Here is a 17622-nt window from a genome sequence, read left to right on the forward strand (position 1 = left end):
AAAAGTCAATATGCTCAAACATAATACTTGTTCCAAAATTCTACAACTGATCGACTTTAGAGATATATGTCTATAATTCTGCACATCTGTTTGACGTCCCTTCTTGAAAACGGGGATGACCTGTGCTGTTTTCAAATCTTTTGGAACGCTGCGCTCTTCTAGAGACCTACGGTACACCGCTGCAAGAAGGGACATAAGTTCCTTCACGTACTCTGTGTAAAATGGAACTGGTATCCCATCAGGTCCGGCGGCCTTTCCTCTTTTGGGCGATTTTAATTGTTCTTCTATCCGTCTGTCATCTATTTCGATATCTACCATTTTGTCACCTGTGCGGCGATCTAGATAAGGAACTACGGTGCAGTCCTCCTCTGTGAAACAGCTTTGGAAAAATACATTTAGTATTTCGCCCTTTAGTCTGTCATCGTCTGTTTCAGTACCATTTTGGTCACAGTGTCTGGACATTTTGTTTTGATCCACCTATCGCTTTGACATAAGACCAAAATTTCTTAGGATTTTCTGCCAAGTCAGTACATAGAACTTTACTTTCGAATTCATTGAACGCCTCTCGCATAGCCCTCCTAACACTACATTTCGCTTCGTGTAATTTATGTTTGTCTGCAAGGCTTTGACTATGTTTATGTTTGCTGTGAAGTTCCTTTTGCTTCCGTAGCAGTTTTCTAACTTGGTTGTTGTACCACAGTCGCTCTTTCCCATCTCTTACGATCTTGCTTGGCACATACTCATCTAATGCATATTGTACGATGGTTTTGAACTTTGTCCACTGATCCTCAGCACTATCTGTACTTGAGATAAAACTTTTGTGTTGAGCTGTCAAGTACTCTGAAATCTGCTTTTTGTCACTTTTGCTAAACAGAAAAATCTTCCTACCTTTTTTAATATTTCTATTTACAGCTGAAATCATTGATGCTGTAACTGTTTTATGATCACTGATTCCCTGTTCTGCATTAACTGTTTCAAATAGTTCGGGTCTGTTTGTCACCAGAAGGTCTAATATGTTATCGCCACGAGTCGCTTCTCTGTTTAACTGCTCAAGGTAGTTTTCAGATAATGCACTTAAAAAAATTCACTTTATTCTTTGTCCCTGCCACCCGTTATAAATGTTTGAGTCTCCCAGTCTACAGCTGGTAAATTCAAATCTCCACCCAAAGCTGTAACATGGTCGGGAAATCTACTTGAAATATTTTCCAAATTTTCCTTCAGGTATTCTGCCACAACAGCTGCTGAGCCAGGGGGCCTATAGAGACATCCAATTACTATGTTTGAGCCTGCTTTAACCGTGACCTTCACCCAAATTATTTTGCATTTTGGATCTCCATCAATTTCCTTTGATACTATTGCACTTTTTATTGCTATAAACATGCCTCCCCCTTCTCTGTCCAGCCTGTCTCTGTGGTATACTTTCCGATCTGAGTTTAGAATTTCATTATTGTTTACATCTGGTTTCAGCCAACTTTCCTTCCCTAGTACTATGTGGGCATCGTGGCTGTTTATTAGTGAGAGCAGTTTACTATTACCACATTAATATTGTCATTCCCTGTTGCGTTTTGCCTACTGCTACCTTGTCACGTCTCAGGAGGCGTGTTGTCAGGCCTAGGGAGGGAGTTCTCTAACCTAAAAAACCACATGTGCACTCCACATGTACTCCGCTACCCTTGTAGCCACTTCCTGCGTGTAGTGCACGCCTGACCTTTTCAGGGGGACCTTACATTTCTCCACCCGATAGCGGAGGTCGAACCAGGTACATGAAACTAACAAACCAGCCAACCAATATGATGAAATATGATGCACTTCTGCATTCTAGTCAGGACCAACTTGAAATAGTTTCATGACTTTTGACCTCAGTTTTTTTTTAAAAAGCAGGGGCACAGTGACCTATACCCTGCACAGGAGTTACTTCGGAGTGACCTCTGATTAGTTTCCTGATGCTCATTACGATCAGTTGATCGCAGGGTTTAGCAGTCCTTGTCAGTAACCTGCAACTCAAGTTGTGGTTAGTAAGGTCCTAGTATCAAGATGAAGTTGACACACAAACTTTCAAAAACATATTATGCAAATCATCTTGAACAATCTTTCAATTACAGTCATTTGTATGACTATTGTTATATAAATATTAAACTATGTCTTGCATTAAAAAATTTGTTTGCAGGATGTGCTTGACAGAGGAGCGGCGAAAGAGACGTTCTACTTCTCTTTATTCTCGTGCACCCTGTCCTGAATCTCCGGGATGCCCATACATATGCCGATACTGCAAAAAGGAGCTACCAACATCAATGTCCTTAGCTAACCATGAGCGTAAACACATTGACAATGTGTGCCTAATTTGTGATGAGAAGCTGCCCAGCGAGAAAGCTCTGCGCTTGCATGTGCGGACTGTCTGTAATGTAGGTAGCTTTACTGTTTATGTAGTTATTTTAATAACATTTATTGATCAGAATATCACTGGGGAATTCACACAGTTAATGGAGAGACAGAGAGAGGAGGTAGACAATGTGTCACTAAGTAACCACAGTACCAGCAAACTAGTTCCTTCCTCAGTAGGTTTGAACAGATACAGATAACTGTATAGAAAAGTCTGGAATGAATTAGTGGAAAAATATTGCCTTACCAGAATGAGATTTTCACTCTGCAGTGGAGTGTATGAAACTTCCTGGCAGATTAAAACTGTATGCCGGACCGAGACTCGAACTCAGGACCTTTGCCTTTTGAGGGCAAGTGCTCTACCATCTGAGCTACCGAAGCAGGACTCGCGACCCGTCCTCACAGTTTCAATTCTGCCAGTACCTCGTCTCCTACCTTCCAACTTCACAGAAGCTCTTCTGCGAACCTTGCAGAACTAGCACTCCTGGAAGAAAGGATATTGCGGAGATATGGCTTAGCCACAGCCTGGGGGATGTTTCCAGAATGAGATTTTCACTCTGCAGCAGTGTGTACGCTGATATGAAACTTGCTGTGAGGATGGGTCGTAAGTCGTGCTTGGGTAGCTTGCCCGCGAAAGGCAAAGGTCACAAGTTCGAGTCTCGGTCCGGCACACAGTTTTAATCTGCCAGGAAATTTCAATATTGCCTTAGTTACTTCACAGACATTTAAGTTTTACAAGGAAGTAGAGTGGCTTGTGAGTATTCACCTTTAGCAGGAAAAATAAAAAAAAAATTATGTAGCTTTCAGAACCATTAGTTCCTTTCTCGATGGGGAGGGGGGGGGGGGGGAGATGTAGTTGGAATGAGGGGGCACACTTCCCACCAGTTCCTCTCAACCTCCAATCTGAGTGACCTACTGTTCCTTCCCAAAAATTTCTGTTTTCATAAGTGAATTCGTTTTTCATACACATATTTAGTTCCCCCCCCCCCCCCCCCCCCCCCGGTATTAACATGGAAGGTTCTTTTCCCCATGTAGGCTGAGCAAGCATTTGTCCAATAAAACTTTGATATGTCAGTCAGTGTTGCTAGAAAGTGTTTTGGAGGTGATCTGATTCAGAAGGCGAAACTCATGTAGGCAGCAAGTGCTAGATATATAACAACAAAAAAATTGCAACACTAAAATGTAATTAATGTAAAGTAATGAAATTTCTGGAGTATGTTTGTCTAGGTAACATATTTGAGTGATTAACATTGCAAGTCACATGTTAATATAAGTGTGAGGTAAGCCATTACAAATGTGAAATGCTATTGCATTAATAACAAACGTAACTCCCAGAATGTTGAATGCAAGCATGTAATGACATGCATTGTGTTGTACAGGTGCCAGATGTCAGTGTGAGATTGAGTTACAGGCCTGTTGTACTCGGTTTGCCAATTCGGGGACAGTTAATGCTGGTTGTGGATAATGCTGGAGTTGCTGTTCAATGGTGTCCCGTATGTGCTCGATCAGAGACAAATCTGGTGCTCAAGATGGCCAAGACAACACGTCGACACTATGTAGAGCACGTCGTGTTAGAATAGAGATATGTGGGCGAGCATGAAAAAAATGTTGAAAAATACACCCCTGAAATGCTACTCGTGCATGACAGCACAACAGATTAGCTTGCATATTTGCAGTCAGTGCGTGGAATAACTATGAGTCTGCTCCTGCTGTCATACAAAATCACACCCCAGATCATGATTCCAAGTGCAGGTGTGTGTAGCATGCAGATTGGCTGCAGGCCCTCAACTGGCCTCCTCCTAACCAACACACGGCCACATCTGGCAGATGCAGTACACGTGTCGGAGCTGTACGCCGAACACGAAGGTCTTCCCTCTCGGTAGTGCCATGTGGCCATCTGGAGCCCAGGCTTCTTGGACTGTACATTCTTGTGACCACTGCTGCCAGCAGCCTCCTGTAGCCCTATTACACGACCTTGTTCAAACTCAGTGAGGTGTTGATAATGGCGTCTTAGTCTCTTTAAAGGCATTCTTGACTGACGTCAACTCGCCGTGTTCGCTCCCAAAGGTATCAATTGCTCACAGCTGTTACAGCATGTATTTAAAGCTATAACATTACCTGCGTCCTTGTAGTGGTGCTACTAGTGCCACTCTTATGCGACTGATGTGCAATTTGAATAGACATCATCTTTCGGATGTAGAAACACGCCTACCAACTTTTGTTTATGTTGCATATCTCCTCCTTGTTGTGAAGATTCTTTTCCCATCAGTGTATGTTTAATTTCTGTGGCCGTGACAGTGCTTGAGTTTTCTTGATCTGTTTCCTGTCAGTGACAAAATGTGTATGAAAATGCTGTACATTTTAAATATTATGCTTTTATGTTTAAACATCTGCTTCTTTCATTGATAAATGGAACATTCTTAGATGTGTAAAAGGTATAAATTATCTTCCAGTGTAATATCCAAGTTTTTGACATCAGGAGCAAAGTTGTGAACTCTAAACACAGAAATATTTTTGTGTTCATCCAAGACCACAGCTATCTTAAGCACTGTGTGTGGTTCAAAATTCCAAAAAATATCAAAAGAATGAATAAGGTACATAACCTATCTGTTTAGGTCATCTAATACCATAGTATGTAGTGGGCAGTTCTTTCAACTTTGGAGCAATGCTGATATTTGTGAAACTGAACCAAGGATGTGTAATCGAACTTCATACATTAAGGAGAAGAATGGTGTTGTAATTCCTGACTACCCAGATGTACATTTTCTGCCATTTCTCAAAGTTAGTTAATCTGCTACGAGCCGTGTAATGAATGTGGTAGAGTCTCATTGTCCCCTGCATTGCACTATCCAGATTTGTGCCCCATCTGTAATGACCTTGTTAGAAAGGCATCAAAGGCACTTACCACTACACTTACACCACTTACACTTAGCATATAGAACTCATAATAGATGACAATCTTCTGGGGGGGGGGGGGGGGTGGAATTACCCAAATATTTGAACAGTAGTATGAGGTAGCTACTATAATCAGCAAAATTAATTAATTTTACACTGCTCTTTCATTGATAAAGAGCATTGTGACCATGATCTTTTGTTTAAAAACAGCTCACACAACACAACAGAAATGTGCACGCACCTGTATGTTTAAACTTCCTGTCTGGTAAAACAACATAGATTTGACAGTCTATGCAAGCAGTCATATATCCCTTTTTATTTATGTATTTGCTCATTCAAATCTTTACCTTAAAAGTGAATGATGGTTAGTCATCTATCATTCCTTATACTTCATGAATTTTAATAAATATGTATATAATAGAGGGAAACATTCCACATGGGAACAATATATCTAAAAACAAAGATGATGTGACTTACCGAACGAAAGCGCTGGCAGGTCGATAGACACACAAACAAACACAAACACACACACAAAATTCAAGCTTTCGCAACAAACTGTTGCCTCATCAGGAAAGAGGGAAGGAGAGGGAAAGATGAAAGGATATGGGTTTTAGGGAAGAGGGTAAGGAGTCATTCCAATCCCGGGAGTGGAAAGACTTACCTTAGGGGGAAAAAAGGACGGGTATACACTCGCGCACACACACACGTATCCATCCACACATATACAGACACAAGCAGACATCTCACAAGCAGACATATTTGTCTTTAAATATGTCTGCTTGTGTCTGTATATGTGTGGATGGATATGTGTGTGTGTGCGCGAGTGTATACCCGTCCTTTTTTCCCCCTAAGGTAAGTCTTTCCGCTCCCGGGATTGGAATGACTCCTTACCCTCTTCCCCAAAACCCATATCCTTTCGTCTTTCCCTCTCCTTCCCTCTTTCCTGATGAGGCAACAGTTTGTTGCGAAAGCTTGAATTTTGTGTGTGTGTTTGTGTTTGTTTGTGTGTCTATCGACCTGCCAGCGCTTTCGTTCGGTAAGTCACATCATCTTTGTTAATAAATATGTACATTTATATAAAAACTGCCAACTTGAAAGACTTGCTAAATTTCCATTCTTACCACTAATCAGCTTCTGGAATGAATGTCACTTCACCATAGAGTGCAGGGGATGGACGAAAATACAGAAACATAAAAACACAACACCTCACTGTGCCTAATATGCTGTAGGATGCCTGATACAGTATAGGAAACATGTTCGCATTCAAAACAGCTTCCAGTTGCCATGGATTGGATAAATACAGATTATGTTTGGTTTTCAAGGAATTGTATACCATTCTTCCTGCAAAATAGTGGCAAATTCAGGTAATGTTGCTGGAGGTGGATAGTGATTATGCATTCTCCTTTCCAAAGTAGACCACAAATGTTCAATAATATTGAAATCTGATGACTGTGGTGGTGAGGGGGGAAGGGGTGGTGAGGGGGAGGTGATAATTCAGCTTCACACCAACGAAACCAGTCAAGGACAATGCGAGCTCTGTGACAGGGGCCCTGACGTCGTGGATAATGTCGTATCGTGGCATGGACCTGCTCAGCCAAAATGGTTTACATAATCCATGGTAGTAATGTGACGTTGCAGAGTAATAGCGGGGTTTGTGTTTCACCCGTGGGATATAAATTCAGCCAGAAGTTGGAAACAGTGTAAAACAAGACTCATCTGACCTAATGACTTTCTTCCATTGCACCATAGCCCAAGTGTTATGGCTTTGATGCCACATTTTCCTTTTTATGGGCATTTGCATCTCTGATGAGTAGTTTTGGAATTCCAGTTTGCCCAGCAATTCCTTGCTTATGGAGCTCACTTTGTGATGCTTTTGGTGCTGACAGGGTTCGTAATGACAGTCTGCCACCAAATCTCAATATTATTGAGCATTTGTGGGGTAATTTTGCAAAACTGTCAGTATCACTCAGTACACGTTTTCACCTGCATTGTGACTTAGATGGTGACGTTTCCTGCTTTTCCTGTGTGTGGTATAAATCTTTGATACAGTGCCTCTTGAAACACCAAACACTTGGCTACCTTTTTCATGAAAGTACCCACCATACAAGCACCAACAGTTTGCCCACATTCAACTCTACTAGTCTCCAACATGATGCACTCAAAATTACATAGAACACTGTTCTGAGCATGACTGACAGTTGCAATGCATTGAGGACATTGCACTGGTGCCATTTGTGGTCGTAAACAACAACACAATTTGTAGGCTTGGATAGCATCTGCATTTATGTGCAGCATGCATTTCCTCTGTGTTTCCTTATTTTTGTCCAACCCTTTTATGCACTGTTTTGAACCTTTCCGCTGCTTGTATAACAACATGTAAAACATTTCCTAGTATACTTATCAGTACATCAGATTACAGTGTGGCAAACACTAACAAACATTCCATGGTAAGAATGATATTCATAAGCAGATATGAGTAACATTCAAAGTACTGCTAACAGGCTAGAATTTTTATGTAATGTGTTGTGCTGCACTTGGATGGGGGAAGTAACATCTAGTCCTTGGTGTCATCAGGTCTGGCACTGTTTGTGTTAAAATCACAATCCCTAGTACGTAATCACCAGCGAGTTGACTGTGCTACACTCATGTGATCACTGAATCTCATTTGCCTCATTATTTCAGTGTTTGTTTATTTAAAGTATTACTCTAGTTCTAAAATGTTAATGTTGCCAACTGTTCTTTGCTCAGGTATTCCTTAGAGCAACTGAATATACAGTGCTGTAGTATCCATGGAATCAGATGTGCATTATTCTCCCTAATTTCTGTTATTGTTGTTGTTGTCTTCACTTCAAAGACAGCTGTCTATGCTACTCTAGCCTGTGAAGCCTCTTCATATCTGAATAGCTACTATATCATAGATTCATTCGAACCTGATAACTATTCATGCCTTGGTCTTCCTGTAAAGTTTTTACCTCCCACCCATTTCCATAACCAAACTGATGACTTCTGGAGGCCTCAGAATGTGTCCTGCTACTGCTATATAGTTTATATTATGCATCATAATTCACCTGAGGTAATATATATGAATAAAATATGTTTCAGAGAATAACGTATATTTGCTTTTTCCAAAATTTTAGGTCACAAATAGTATTTAGACTAATCATCATTTTGGACACTTGCTAATGACTGTTTCTCTGTCTTGACAGAAACTGAATGCAGGAAATGAAGAGCCAGAAAATGAAGTGCCTGATGAGAATTTCAAGTGTGGCACATGCCTAAGGATCTTCCGCTCATGTATTGCGTTGTGGCGGCATTGCGTTTGCCTTTCTCACAATCAGCCACAAAGTGCTGACCAGCTCCAGGTACATTGTTTTCAAACACAGTTTGCTTATTAATGTTTTAGACTTAGCTCTTAAGAGCTTGGGATTTTGAAATAGTACACCCACTTGTGTGTGTGTGTGTGTGTGTGTGTGTGTGTGTGTGTGTGTAACAATGAGGACTGAAAATTCCATACTTCATGTGATCACTGATGTGGTGTAGATGTGTGTTCAGAATAAATGTGTTCTTTGACTGTTTAGTCATGTTGAGGAGCTTTTGTAATGATGGTGCCTTTGATAAACATAAATGGGAACTCTTATCCGGTTGTAAAGAATTCATAATAGAACAGGAAGGGGCAAAAATCCACTGCAGTGGCAGTTAACATATACCAAAATATTGCAAAGGTCATTGTCAGAAATATCATAATTATCATTGTTACAGGGAAATCCAAGCTTTCTCAGCAAATTCCTTTGATGAAATCATCTTACGACATCAGGCGAATAGCTGTGTTGTCTGGTAACAATGTTTCAACCAGTTTCCTATTTGTTATCTTTGGCTTATATCTTGAAAAGATATCACCAGTTAACATTTTTGAGTGCAAATGGATAATATGAAATTGTACACAGTTGACAGTAATTTGGTTTCAATATTAAATTAATTCTAGCGTTGTAAGGTGAAATTATTGATACTGATATGTAACTGTGATTGGTTGACTTAAGTATATTGAATTCCACGGCATTCGGCAATAAAACATGGATATTTGGAACAGTTCATTTGATGAAACAGTGTCTGTGAAGTTTCTTAGCCATCGTAATATGTTTACATTCGATCTCTTTTGTATTGAGTAAGAAATTGCGACCGGCTGTTAAATTGTAGCTTGTGCTTGGCAAACACTTGACTTTGTTTCACAGTACATAATTTGGCATTTTCTCTGTTTAGTATCAGACATTGATTCACATTCCCCACCCAGTAAGATACTCGAACTACTTACAATTAACAGTGGCTGCTTGCTCCTGTAGAAGGCGCATCCACAGCATGTCACGTGGAGCCGTCCACTGACACGACATGAGACTGCCTGCAAATACAGCGACCTGACACACCTGCCATCAGTCCCTTACTTGTCTTTGAAGCCTTTAGTTACAAGCCATTGAACAGTAGAATTTTTATCTTGCATGTACTACATTTGTGATTGGATTACTCCTTGCAATGTTTTATATGCAAAGGATGAATTTTCTTTGCTCTGGACTTATTTTTTGGTTAGCCATTCACGTTGTGAACTCTGCTGTTATTGACCTGCAGAACTGTCTGTTGTTTCCCCAGTATCTGGGTTACGGCCAGTGGGATGATCATAAACTGTGTTTTATCTGCGCAGGGTAGGATAGAAGACCTTGTTCCCGTATGAAAATGTCATTCACTGTAGGGCAGTGCTTCGCAAAGTGAAGGTTATTACCTCCTGAGGGGTAAAATGAAATTTTCTGAGGGATAAAAGCAAAATAGTTGGATTCTGATTTGGCCATGAAACTAAATTATTTTTTTTATGATGATAGTTATCATCACTATTTCCCCCTGTGGGCCCTGGGGTTAGAATAGGCTGAGGTATTCCTGCCTGTCGTAAGAGGCAACTAAAAGGAGTCTCACACCTTTCGGGCTTTATGTGATGGTCCCCTGTAGGGTTTGACCTCTATTTTTCAAACTTTTCCTGAAGAGCAAGCCAATTGGGGAAGGGTGCCTTACATAGCGCATCATGTCCATCATGCGTTAAGATCTTTAGCCCACTTCCTCATCGTGACATTGCAGTCCCGCTCATCCACCATCTCTTGAGTGAGGACACCTTCCTGGGTGTGTTTTCCTCCACCCACTACACAATGTCAAATTCTGCGTCGACGATGACCATAGAATTCTTTGCACCTCATATCCAGCATGGTAGCCAGTCTGTTGTGGTGGGGCCGCCATGTACCCTGTTGGTTGTAGCCCCCTGACTACACTACTCTGCTGATGCCTCTGCCGTTAACTCCCCACATATGCCAAGGGTTAGATGCCCATCATCCTGGAGCATTGGGACTCGCAGCAGTGGCCATCCTGCTAGGTGGCCTTTGCTGCAGCTGGGAGGGCTCCTGGTCGGAGTGGGTGGAATCAGGGCTGATGACGCACAATGAAGCGTAGCACGTTGTCATTTGCTGGTGATCAAATGCCACCAGTCTCTAACTGTTCCAAGTCTCAGTACAATGCAAGGAAGTATGGTCCTAAATTGTTCCCCTCCCTGGCCACACCATAGGAGGAATGCCAGGCTAAGGATGGCAGCAAAACTTTTGTGCCCCAGTACCTCGTATGTATGAGAGCTGATGGGGGCTCCTTTGTCTCAATGAAGCCTCAGTTTTTTGTAGAGCATTTAGAGGGCAAGTTTGAGGAGGTGGAGGGCTAGTCCAAAATGCGATCAGGGTCAGTCTTGATAAAAATGGCATCCTCTGCCCAGTCACGGGCATTACTTGTGTTTGACAAGTTGGGGGATTTTTCTGTTACCATCACACCTCACAAGAGCTTAAATATGGTCCACAGTATTATATTCCACAGGGACCTTCTTTTGAAGTCTGACGATGAGCTGTGCGCCAACTTAGAGTGGCAAGGAGTTCATTCTGTCCAGTGCGTCCATCGGGATCTGAGAGATAATCAGTTTGCTACTGGTGCCTTCATCTTGGCCTTCGAGGGTGACACATTACCCGAGAAGGTCCAGGTGATGGTCTACTGCTGTGATGTCAAGCCATATATCCCTCCCCAATGCGCTGCTTTAAGTGCTGGAAGTTTGGCTGTTCTTCCAGCATCACATGTCGAGATTGTGTATGTCCATCCCATCCCAATACTCCATGTGCCCTGCCTCCCATCTGTGTCAACTGTGGAGAGCATCATTCCTCTTGCTCACCAGACTGCAGGATTTTACAACAAGAAAGGAAAACCATGGAATACAAGACCCTGGACCGAAAGACCTACATTGAGGCCAAGAGGAAATTTGAGTGCCTACATCCTGTGGCTATGACCTTCTCTTATGCCACCGCTACGAGAACAGTTGTAGCCACATCAGTTCTGCAAGTTCCAGTCTACACCTGCCCCCTTGATGGTGGGGGCCACTTCCCTCCCTGTTGCTCTTTCTCCACCTACCTCGCGAGCACTGTCCCCCCCAAGCATCGGGGACACCAGTCCCCACTTCTCAGCCAGAGAAGCGCAAGTCTTCTTCAGCTCCTCTCACTGGGAAAGGGTCCCTTGGGTCACTCCCTTCCCAGGTTTCTGATAGTGGGAAAGATGACACCCGTCACTGGCTGAGGTGCCCAGAAGTAACTGGTTGTAGGGCTTCATGATCATCCTCAGTCCCAGAGACTGAATCAGTGAAACCCTCCCAGCCAGAGAAGCCCAAGGATCAGCAAGAGAAGTCCAGAAAGAAGACCCCCAAGACCAAGGGAATTGCGGTGGCACCCACACCACCGCTGCCTACAAGCTCTGCATCTGAGGATGAGGTGAAGGTGCTGGTGTCCAGTGAGGACCTAGATCTCGCCAGACTCTCAGACACAATAGATATAGCCCGATCAGGAAATAAGTTGGTGGTAACAAGTGACCCTGAGGTGTAGGATGCCTCATTGAGTGTTTCATGCCTTCCCAGTCTCAAGATCACGTCATCCTCCAGTGGAATTGTGGCAGTTTCTTCCACCACCTAGCTGAGCTATGGCAACTGTTGAGCTTTCTGTATTGCCGTCCAGGAAACCTGGTTCCTGGCAATGCGGGCGCCTGCCCTTCGTGGCTACCGGGGCTATTACAAGAACCATAGCGAATGTAATAGTGTCAGGTGAAATTTGCATTTATGTCACAAACTCGGTATGTAGTGAACCTGTGCCCCTTCAAACTCCTCTTGAAGCTGTGGCTATCAGGATATGGCCCAATGCAGGAAATAAGTATCTGCGACATATATCTCCCTCCAGATGGTGTGGTACCCCTGAACGTATTGGCTGTACTGATTGATCAACCCCTAAACCTTTCCTACTTTTGGGAGTTTTTAATGCCCATAATCCCTTGTGGGGTAGCACCATGCTTACTGGCCATGGCAGAGATGTCAAAAATTTACTGCCCCAACTCGACCTCCGCCTCTTAAATGCTGGGGCCATCACACATTTCAGTGTGGCTCATGGTAGTTATTCGTCCATTGATTTATCAGTTTGCAGCCCAGGACTTCTCTCATCTATCCACTGGAGAGCACATGACGACCTGTGTGGTAGTTTTTCTTCCTTTATCTTCCTGTCACTCCCCCAGTGTCATGCCTATGGACACCTACCCAGGTGGCCTTTAAACAAGACAGACTGGGTAGCCTTCACCTCTGCTGTCACCGTTGAATCTCCCCCCATATGGTGCCATTGATGTTGTGATTGAGCAGGTCACTACAACGATAATTTCTGCGGCGGAAAACGCGATCCCTCATTCTTTGAGGTGCCCCCAGCAAAAGACAGTCCCTTGGTGGTTGTTGGAAGTCGCTGAGGCAATTAAAGGGCATCAGCCAGCTAAACAGCGACATACGCGGCACCCTTCCCTAGAGCACTAAAGGCCTTTGAGCGGCTCCATGCCCATGTTCGCCTGCTTATAAAATGATGGAAACAGGAGTGTTGGGAGAGATACGTGTCAACCATTGGGTGCCATCCGTCACCTTCCCAATTCTGGACAAAGATTAGACGTCTTTTTGGGTACCAGACCCCAACAGGTGTCCCTGGTGTCAACATCAGTGGTATGCTCTCTACCGATGGAAACGCGATTGCCGAGCACTTTGCTGAGCACTGTACTTGAGCCTCTGCACCGGAGAACTACCCCCCAGCCTTTCGCACCCTCAAATGGCAGATGGAAAGGAAATTCCTCTCGTCCACTACACGCCACAGTGAACCCTATAATGCCCCATTTACAGAGTGGGAGCTCCTCTGTGCCCTTGCACATTGCCCTGACACAGCTCCTGAGCTGCATCGGATCCTCAGTCAGACGATTAAACATCTCTCATCTGACTACAAGCGACATCTCCTCGTCATCTTCAACCGGATCTGGTGCGGTGGTGCCTTTCCATCGCAGTGGCAGGAGAATACCATCATTCCAGTGCTCAAACCCGGTAAAAACCCACTTGTTGTGGAAAGTTATTGGCCCATCAGCTTCACCAACATTCTTTGTAAGCTACTGGAACATATGGTATGTCGGCAGTTGGGTTGAGTCCTGGAGTCACGTGACCTGCTGGCTCCATGTCAGTGCGGCTTCCGCCAGGGTTGCTCTACCACTGATAATCTTGTGTCCATTGAGTCTGCCATCCGAACAGCCTTTTCGAGGCGGCAACACTTGGTTGCCGTCTTTTTTGACTTACGTAAAGCATACAATACAACCTGGCGACATCATATCCTTGCCACATTGTATGAGTGGGGTCTCCATGGCCCACTCCCAATTTTTATCCAAAACTTCCTGTCGCTTCGTACTTTCCATGTCCAAGTTGGTGCCTCCCATAGTTGCCCCCGTATTCAGGAGAATGACGTTCCACAGGGCTCTGTATTGAGTGTACCTCTATTTTTAGTGGCCATTAACGGCCTAGCAGCAGCTGTTGAGCCATCGGTCTCTCCGTCTCTGTATGCGGATGACCTCCGCTTTTCATATTGCTCCTCCAGTACTGGTGTGGCTGAGCAGCGCCTACGGGGAGCCATTGACAAGGCGCCTTCATGTGCTCTAGCCTGCAGCTTGCAGTTTCGAGCTGCGAAGTCATGTGTCAAGAACTTCTGTTGGTGTTATACCATTCATCCGGACCCTGAACTTTATCTTAATGATGATCAACTCACTGTCGTGGAGATGTATCGATTTTTAGGACTGGTTTTCGACACTTCATTGATTTGGCTACCTCACCTTCGTCAGTTGCCTGAGCAACACCAACTGGGGTGCAGATCACTCTACGCTGCTGCAGCTCTACAGAGTTCTTGTTCAATCCCACCTTGACTATGGGAGTCTGATTTTCAGTTTGGCGGTGCCCTCAGCATTGCGTTTACTCGACCCAGTGCACCACTGTGGTGTTCGCCTAGAGACAGGAGCTTTTAGAACAAGTCCGGTGACCAGTGTCCTGGTGGAAGCCAGAGTCCCTCCATTGTGGATTCAACGTGCACAACTGCTCGCTAGTTATGTTGCACACATTCGTAGTTCTAATGAGCATCCAAATTACCGTCTCTTTTTCCCACCCGCAGCAGTTAATCTCTCCCATCGGTGGCCCAGGTCAGGGCTCACGATTGCAGTTCGCATGCGATCCCTTCTCTCTGAACTGGAGTCCTTCCCTTTACCACCTCTACTTGAGGTCCACTCATGTACACCTCCATGGTGTACACCTTGGCCGAAGCTTCATCTGGACCTTTTGCATGGCCCTAAGGACTCCGTTAACCCTGCCGCTCTCCGCTGTCACTTCCTCTCGATTTTTGACGTGTTCCGGGGCTCTGAAGTTGTTTACACAGATGACTCGATGGCTGATGGTAATGTTGGCTTCACCTCTGTCCACAGAGGCCATGTTGAACAGCATTACTTGCCCATTGGCTGCAGTGTATTCACTGCAGAGCTTGTGGCCATATCTCGTGCACTTCAGTACATCCGTTCCTGTTATGTTGAGTCGTTTCTTCTCTGTTCTGACTCCCTGAGCAGCTTACGAGCTATCGACCAGTCCTACCCTCACCATCCTTTGAGAGCGAACATCCAGGAGTTTATCTCTGCCCTGGAATGGTCCAGTCGTTCAGTGGTGTTTGTGTGGACCCCAGGACATGTTGAAATCCGAGGCAATGAACTTGCTGACAGGCTAGCCAAACAAGTTACGTGGAAACTACTCCTGGAGATATGGGCATCTCTGAAACTGACCAGCATTCTGCCTTACGCCGCTAGGTTTTTCGGCTTTGGAAGACGGAGTGGCATAACAGTATGCACAACAATCTGCATGTCTTAAAGGAGACTGTGAATGTGTGGAAGTCTTCCCTGTGGGCTTCTCACAAGGAATCAGTTGTCCTTTGTTGGCTCCACATTGGCCATATGTGGCTCACATATGGGTACCTCCTCTGTTGCGAGGACCCATCTCCGTGTTGCTGTGGCTCCCAAATGACAGTCGTCCACCTCTTGATGGACTGCCCACTTTTAGCCACTCTGCAGCGGACTTTTAACCATCCCAGCACACTATCTTCGGTGTTGGGCAACAGTGCATCATCAGCAGCTTTAGTTTTATGTTTTATTTGTGAGGGTGGATTTTGTCATTTGATCTGAGTTTTAGCACATGTCCTTTGTTCTTCTGTGTCCTCCACCGTAGGGCTTTTAGGGTGGAGGTTTTAATGTGTTGCAGAGTGGCTGGCTTCTTCTTTTTATTCTCACGGTCAGCCAGCCATGGTAATCTGCTTTCTTGTTTTTAATCTCTTCTCCCTGTTTATTCTACCCCCTGTAAGTGTGTGTTGTGCTGTCGTTCTCCTGGTTCTTCCTTTCTCCTGTTGTTATGCCGTATGTCTTCTTTCCTTGGGTAATTGTTCTACTGGGAACAAGGGACCGATGACCTCGCAGTTTGGTCCCTTTCCTCCCCCTTTTGAACCAGCCAACCAACATCACTATTTCATAAGACTGTAGTTCTGGTTACAAATGTTAGCAATAATGAAGCTTTTGTCAAATACTAGCATTAATCTGTGACACAATCTGCTGGATGTTGCAGCTTACGTAACGAATGTATGATCATCATGTTCCTCACTTACTTTGTGCAGTGGATCTATGATAGTAAAAATAAAAAGTATACATTTCACATGCTTAAATCTCTTTTGCAAATCTCTCCTTCTACTTGTAGGTAATTCCCACAAACACTTACAGGTAGTTGCCACAAAGGGCCTGCACAACACAACATAACTATGTAGTGACCGCTACACTGCTGTAGGATGTACACTATATTATTATTGTTGTTGCTGCTGCTGTTGGTGGTGGTGGTGGTGGTGGTGGTGGTGGTGGTGGTGGTGCTGGTGCTGCTGCTGCTGTCATTGTTGCTGCTGTTGTGGTCTTCTGTCCAAAAAATGGTTTGATACAGCTCTCCATGCTACTCTATCCTTTGCGAGTTTCTTCATCACTGAAGAAGTGCTGCAACCTACATCTGTTTTAACCTGCTTACTGTATTCATCTGATGGTCTCCCTCTACAATTTTTAACCCCCATACTTCTCCCCAGTACTAAATTGGTGAGTCCTTGACGTTTTAGAAAGTTTCCTCTCAACCAATGCCTTGTTTTTGTCAAGTTATGCCACAAATTTCTTTCCTCCTATTTTGTTCCGTGCCTCCTCATTGTTTACGTAATCTACCCATCCAGTCTTCAAACAGTGGAAACTCCAGATAGGAATATCAGCAATGTAGAAAAAGATAGATTGCTGCTTACCAAAACGACGATGTGTTAAGTTGCAGACAGACAAATTTAAAGACACTTATAGAAAAAAGAAGCACATCCTATGCATACATGACCGCCACCTCTGGCCGGAATGCCAGGGCCCGAGCTGCCAGATATGGCAGTCGTGTGCATGACAGTGTTTGCTTATGAGTATGAATGCTATGTGTTTCTTTTGTGCTAATGAAGGATGTGGCCGAAAGCTTTATGGAAATGTCTTTTAATTGTGCGTGTCAGCATTCAGTCTTCGGCATTCTTCAGGAGCACTACATGTCAAAAGCTTCTGTTCTCTTCTTGTCTGAACTGTTTATTGTCCATATCTCACTTCCCTACAAAACTGTACTCCAGACAAATAAATTCAGAAAAGCCTTCCTAATACAGATGTCTAAATACAGTATTAAAAAATTTCTCTTCTTCAGAAATGCTTTTTCTGCCATTGCCAGCCTACATTTTATATCCACTCTGCTTTGGCCATCATCAGTTATTTTACTGCCCAAATAGCAAAACTCATCTATATTATTATTATTCCATCCTGGATTTTCCATTGTTTGTTATTATTATTGTTATTATTGACAGTGGTCAGACACAAAGCATTGGCAGTCTA

At 43.8% G+C, this 17622-nt stretch overlaps 1 protein-coding gene across 3 annotated transcripts in view; it reads left to right on the forward strand.

The window, feature by feature from the left end:
- LOC126236001 (uncharacterized) overlaps positions 1–17622 on the forward strand; it is a 78526-nt gene that overhangs the window by 42756 nt on the left and 18148 nt on the right. For all 3 annotated transcript variants that reach the window (XR_007544858.1, XR_007544859.1, XM_049945010.1), the window contains exons 4-5: positions 2168–2402; positions 8481–8636. Coding sequence is in view for 1 of the 3 variants with exons in the window: in XM_049945010.1 (XP_049800967.1) it covers positions 2168–2402; positions 8481–8636 (391 nt within the window). In the remaining 2 variants the exon portion in view is untranslated. The remainder of the gene's footprint in view (positions 1–2167; positions 2403–8480; positions 8637–17622) is intronic.

The sequence above is a fragment of the Schistocerca nitens genome, chromosome 2 (genome assembly GCF_023898315.1).
Source record: "Schistocerca nitens isolate TAMUIC-IGC-003100 chromosome 2, iqSchNite1.1, whole genome shotgun sequence".
Lineage (NCBI taxonomy): Eukaryota > Metazoa > Arthropoda > Insecta > Orthoptera > Acrididae > Schistocerca > Schistocerca nitens.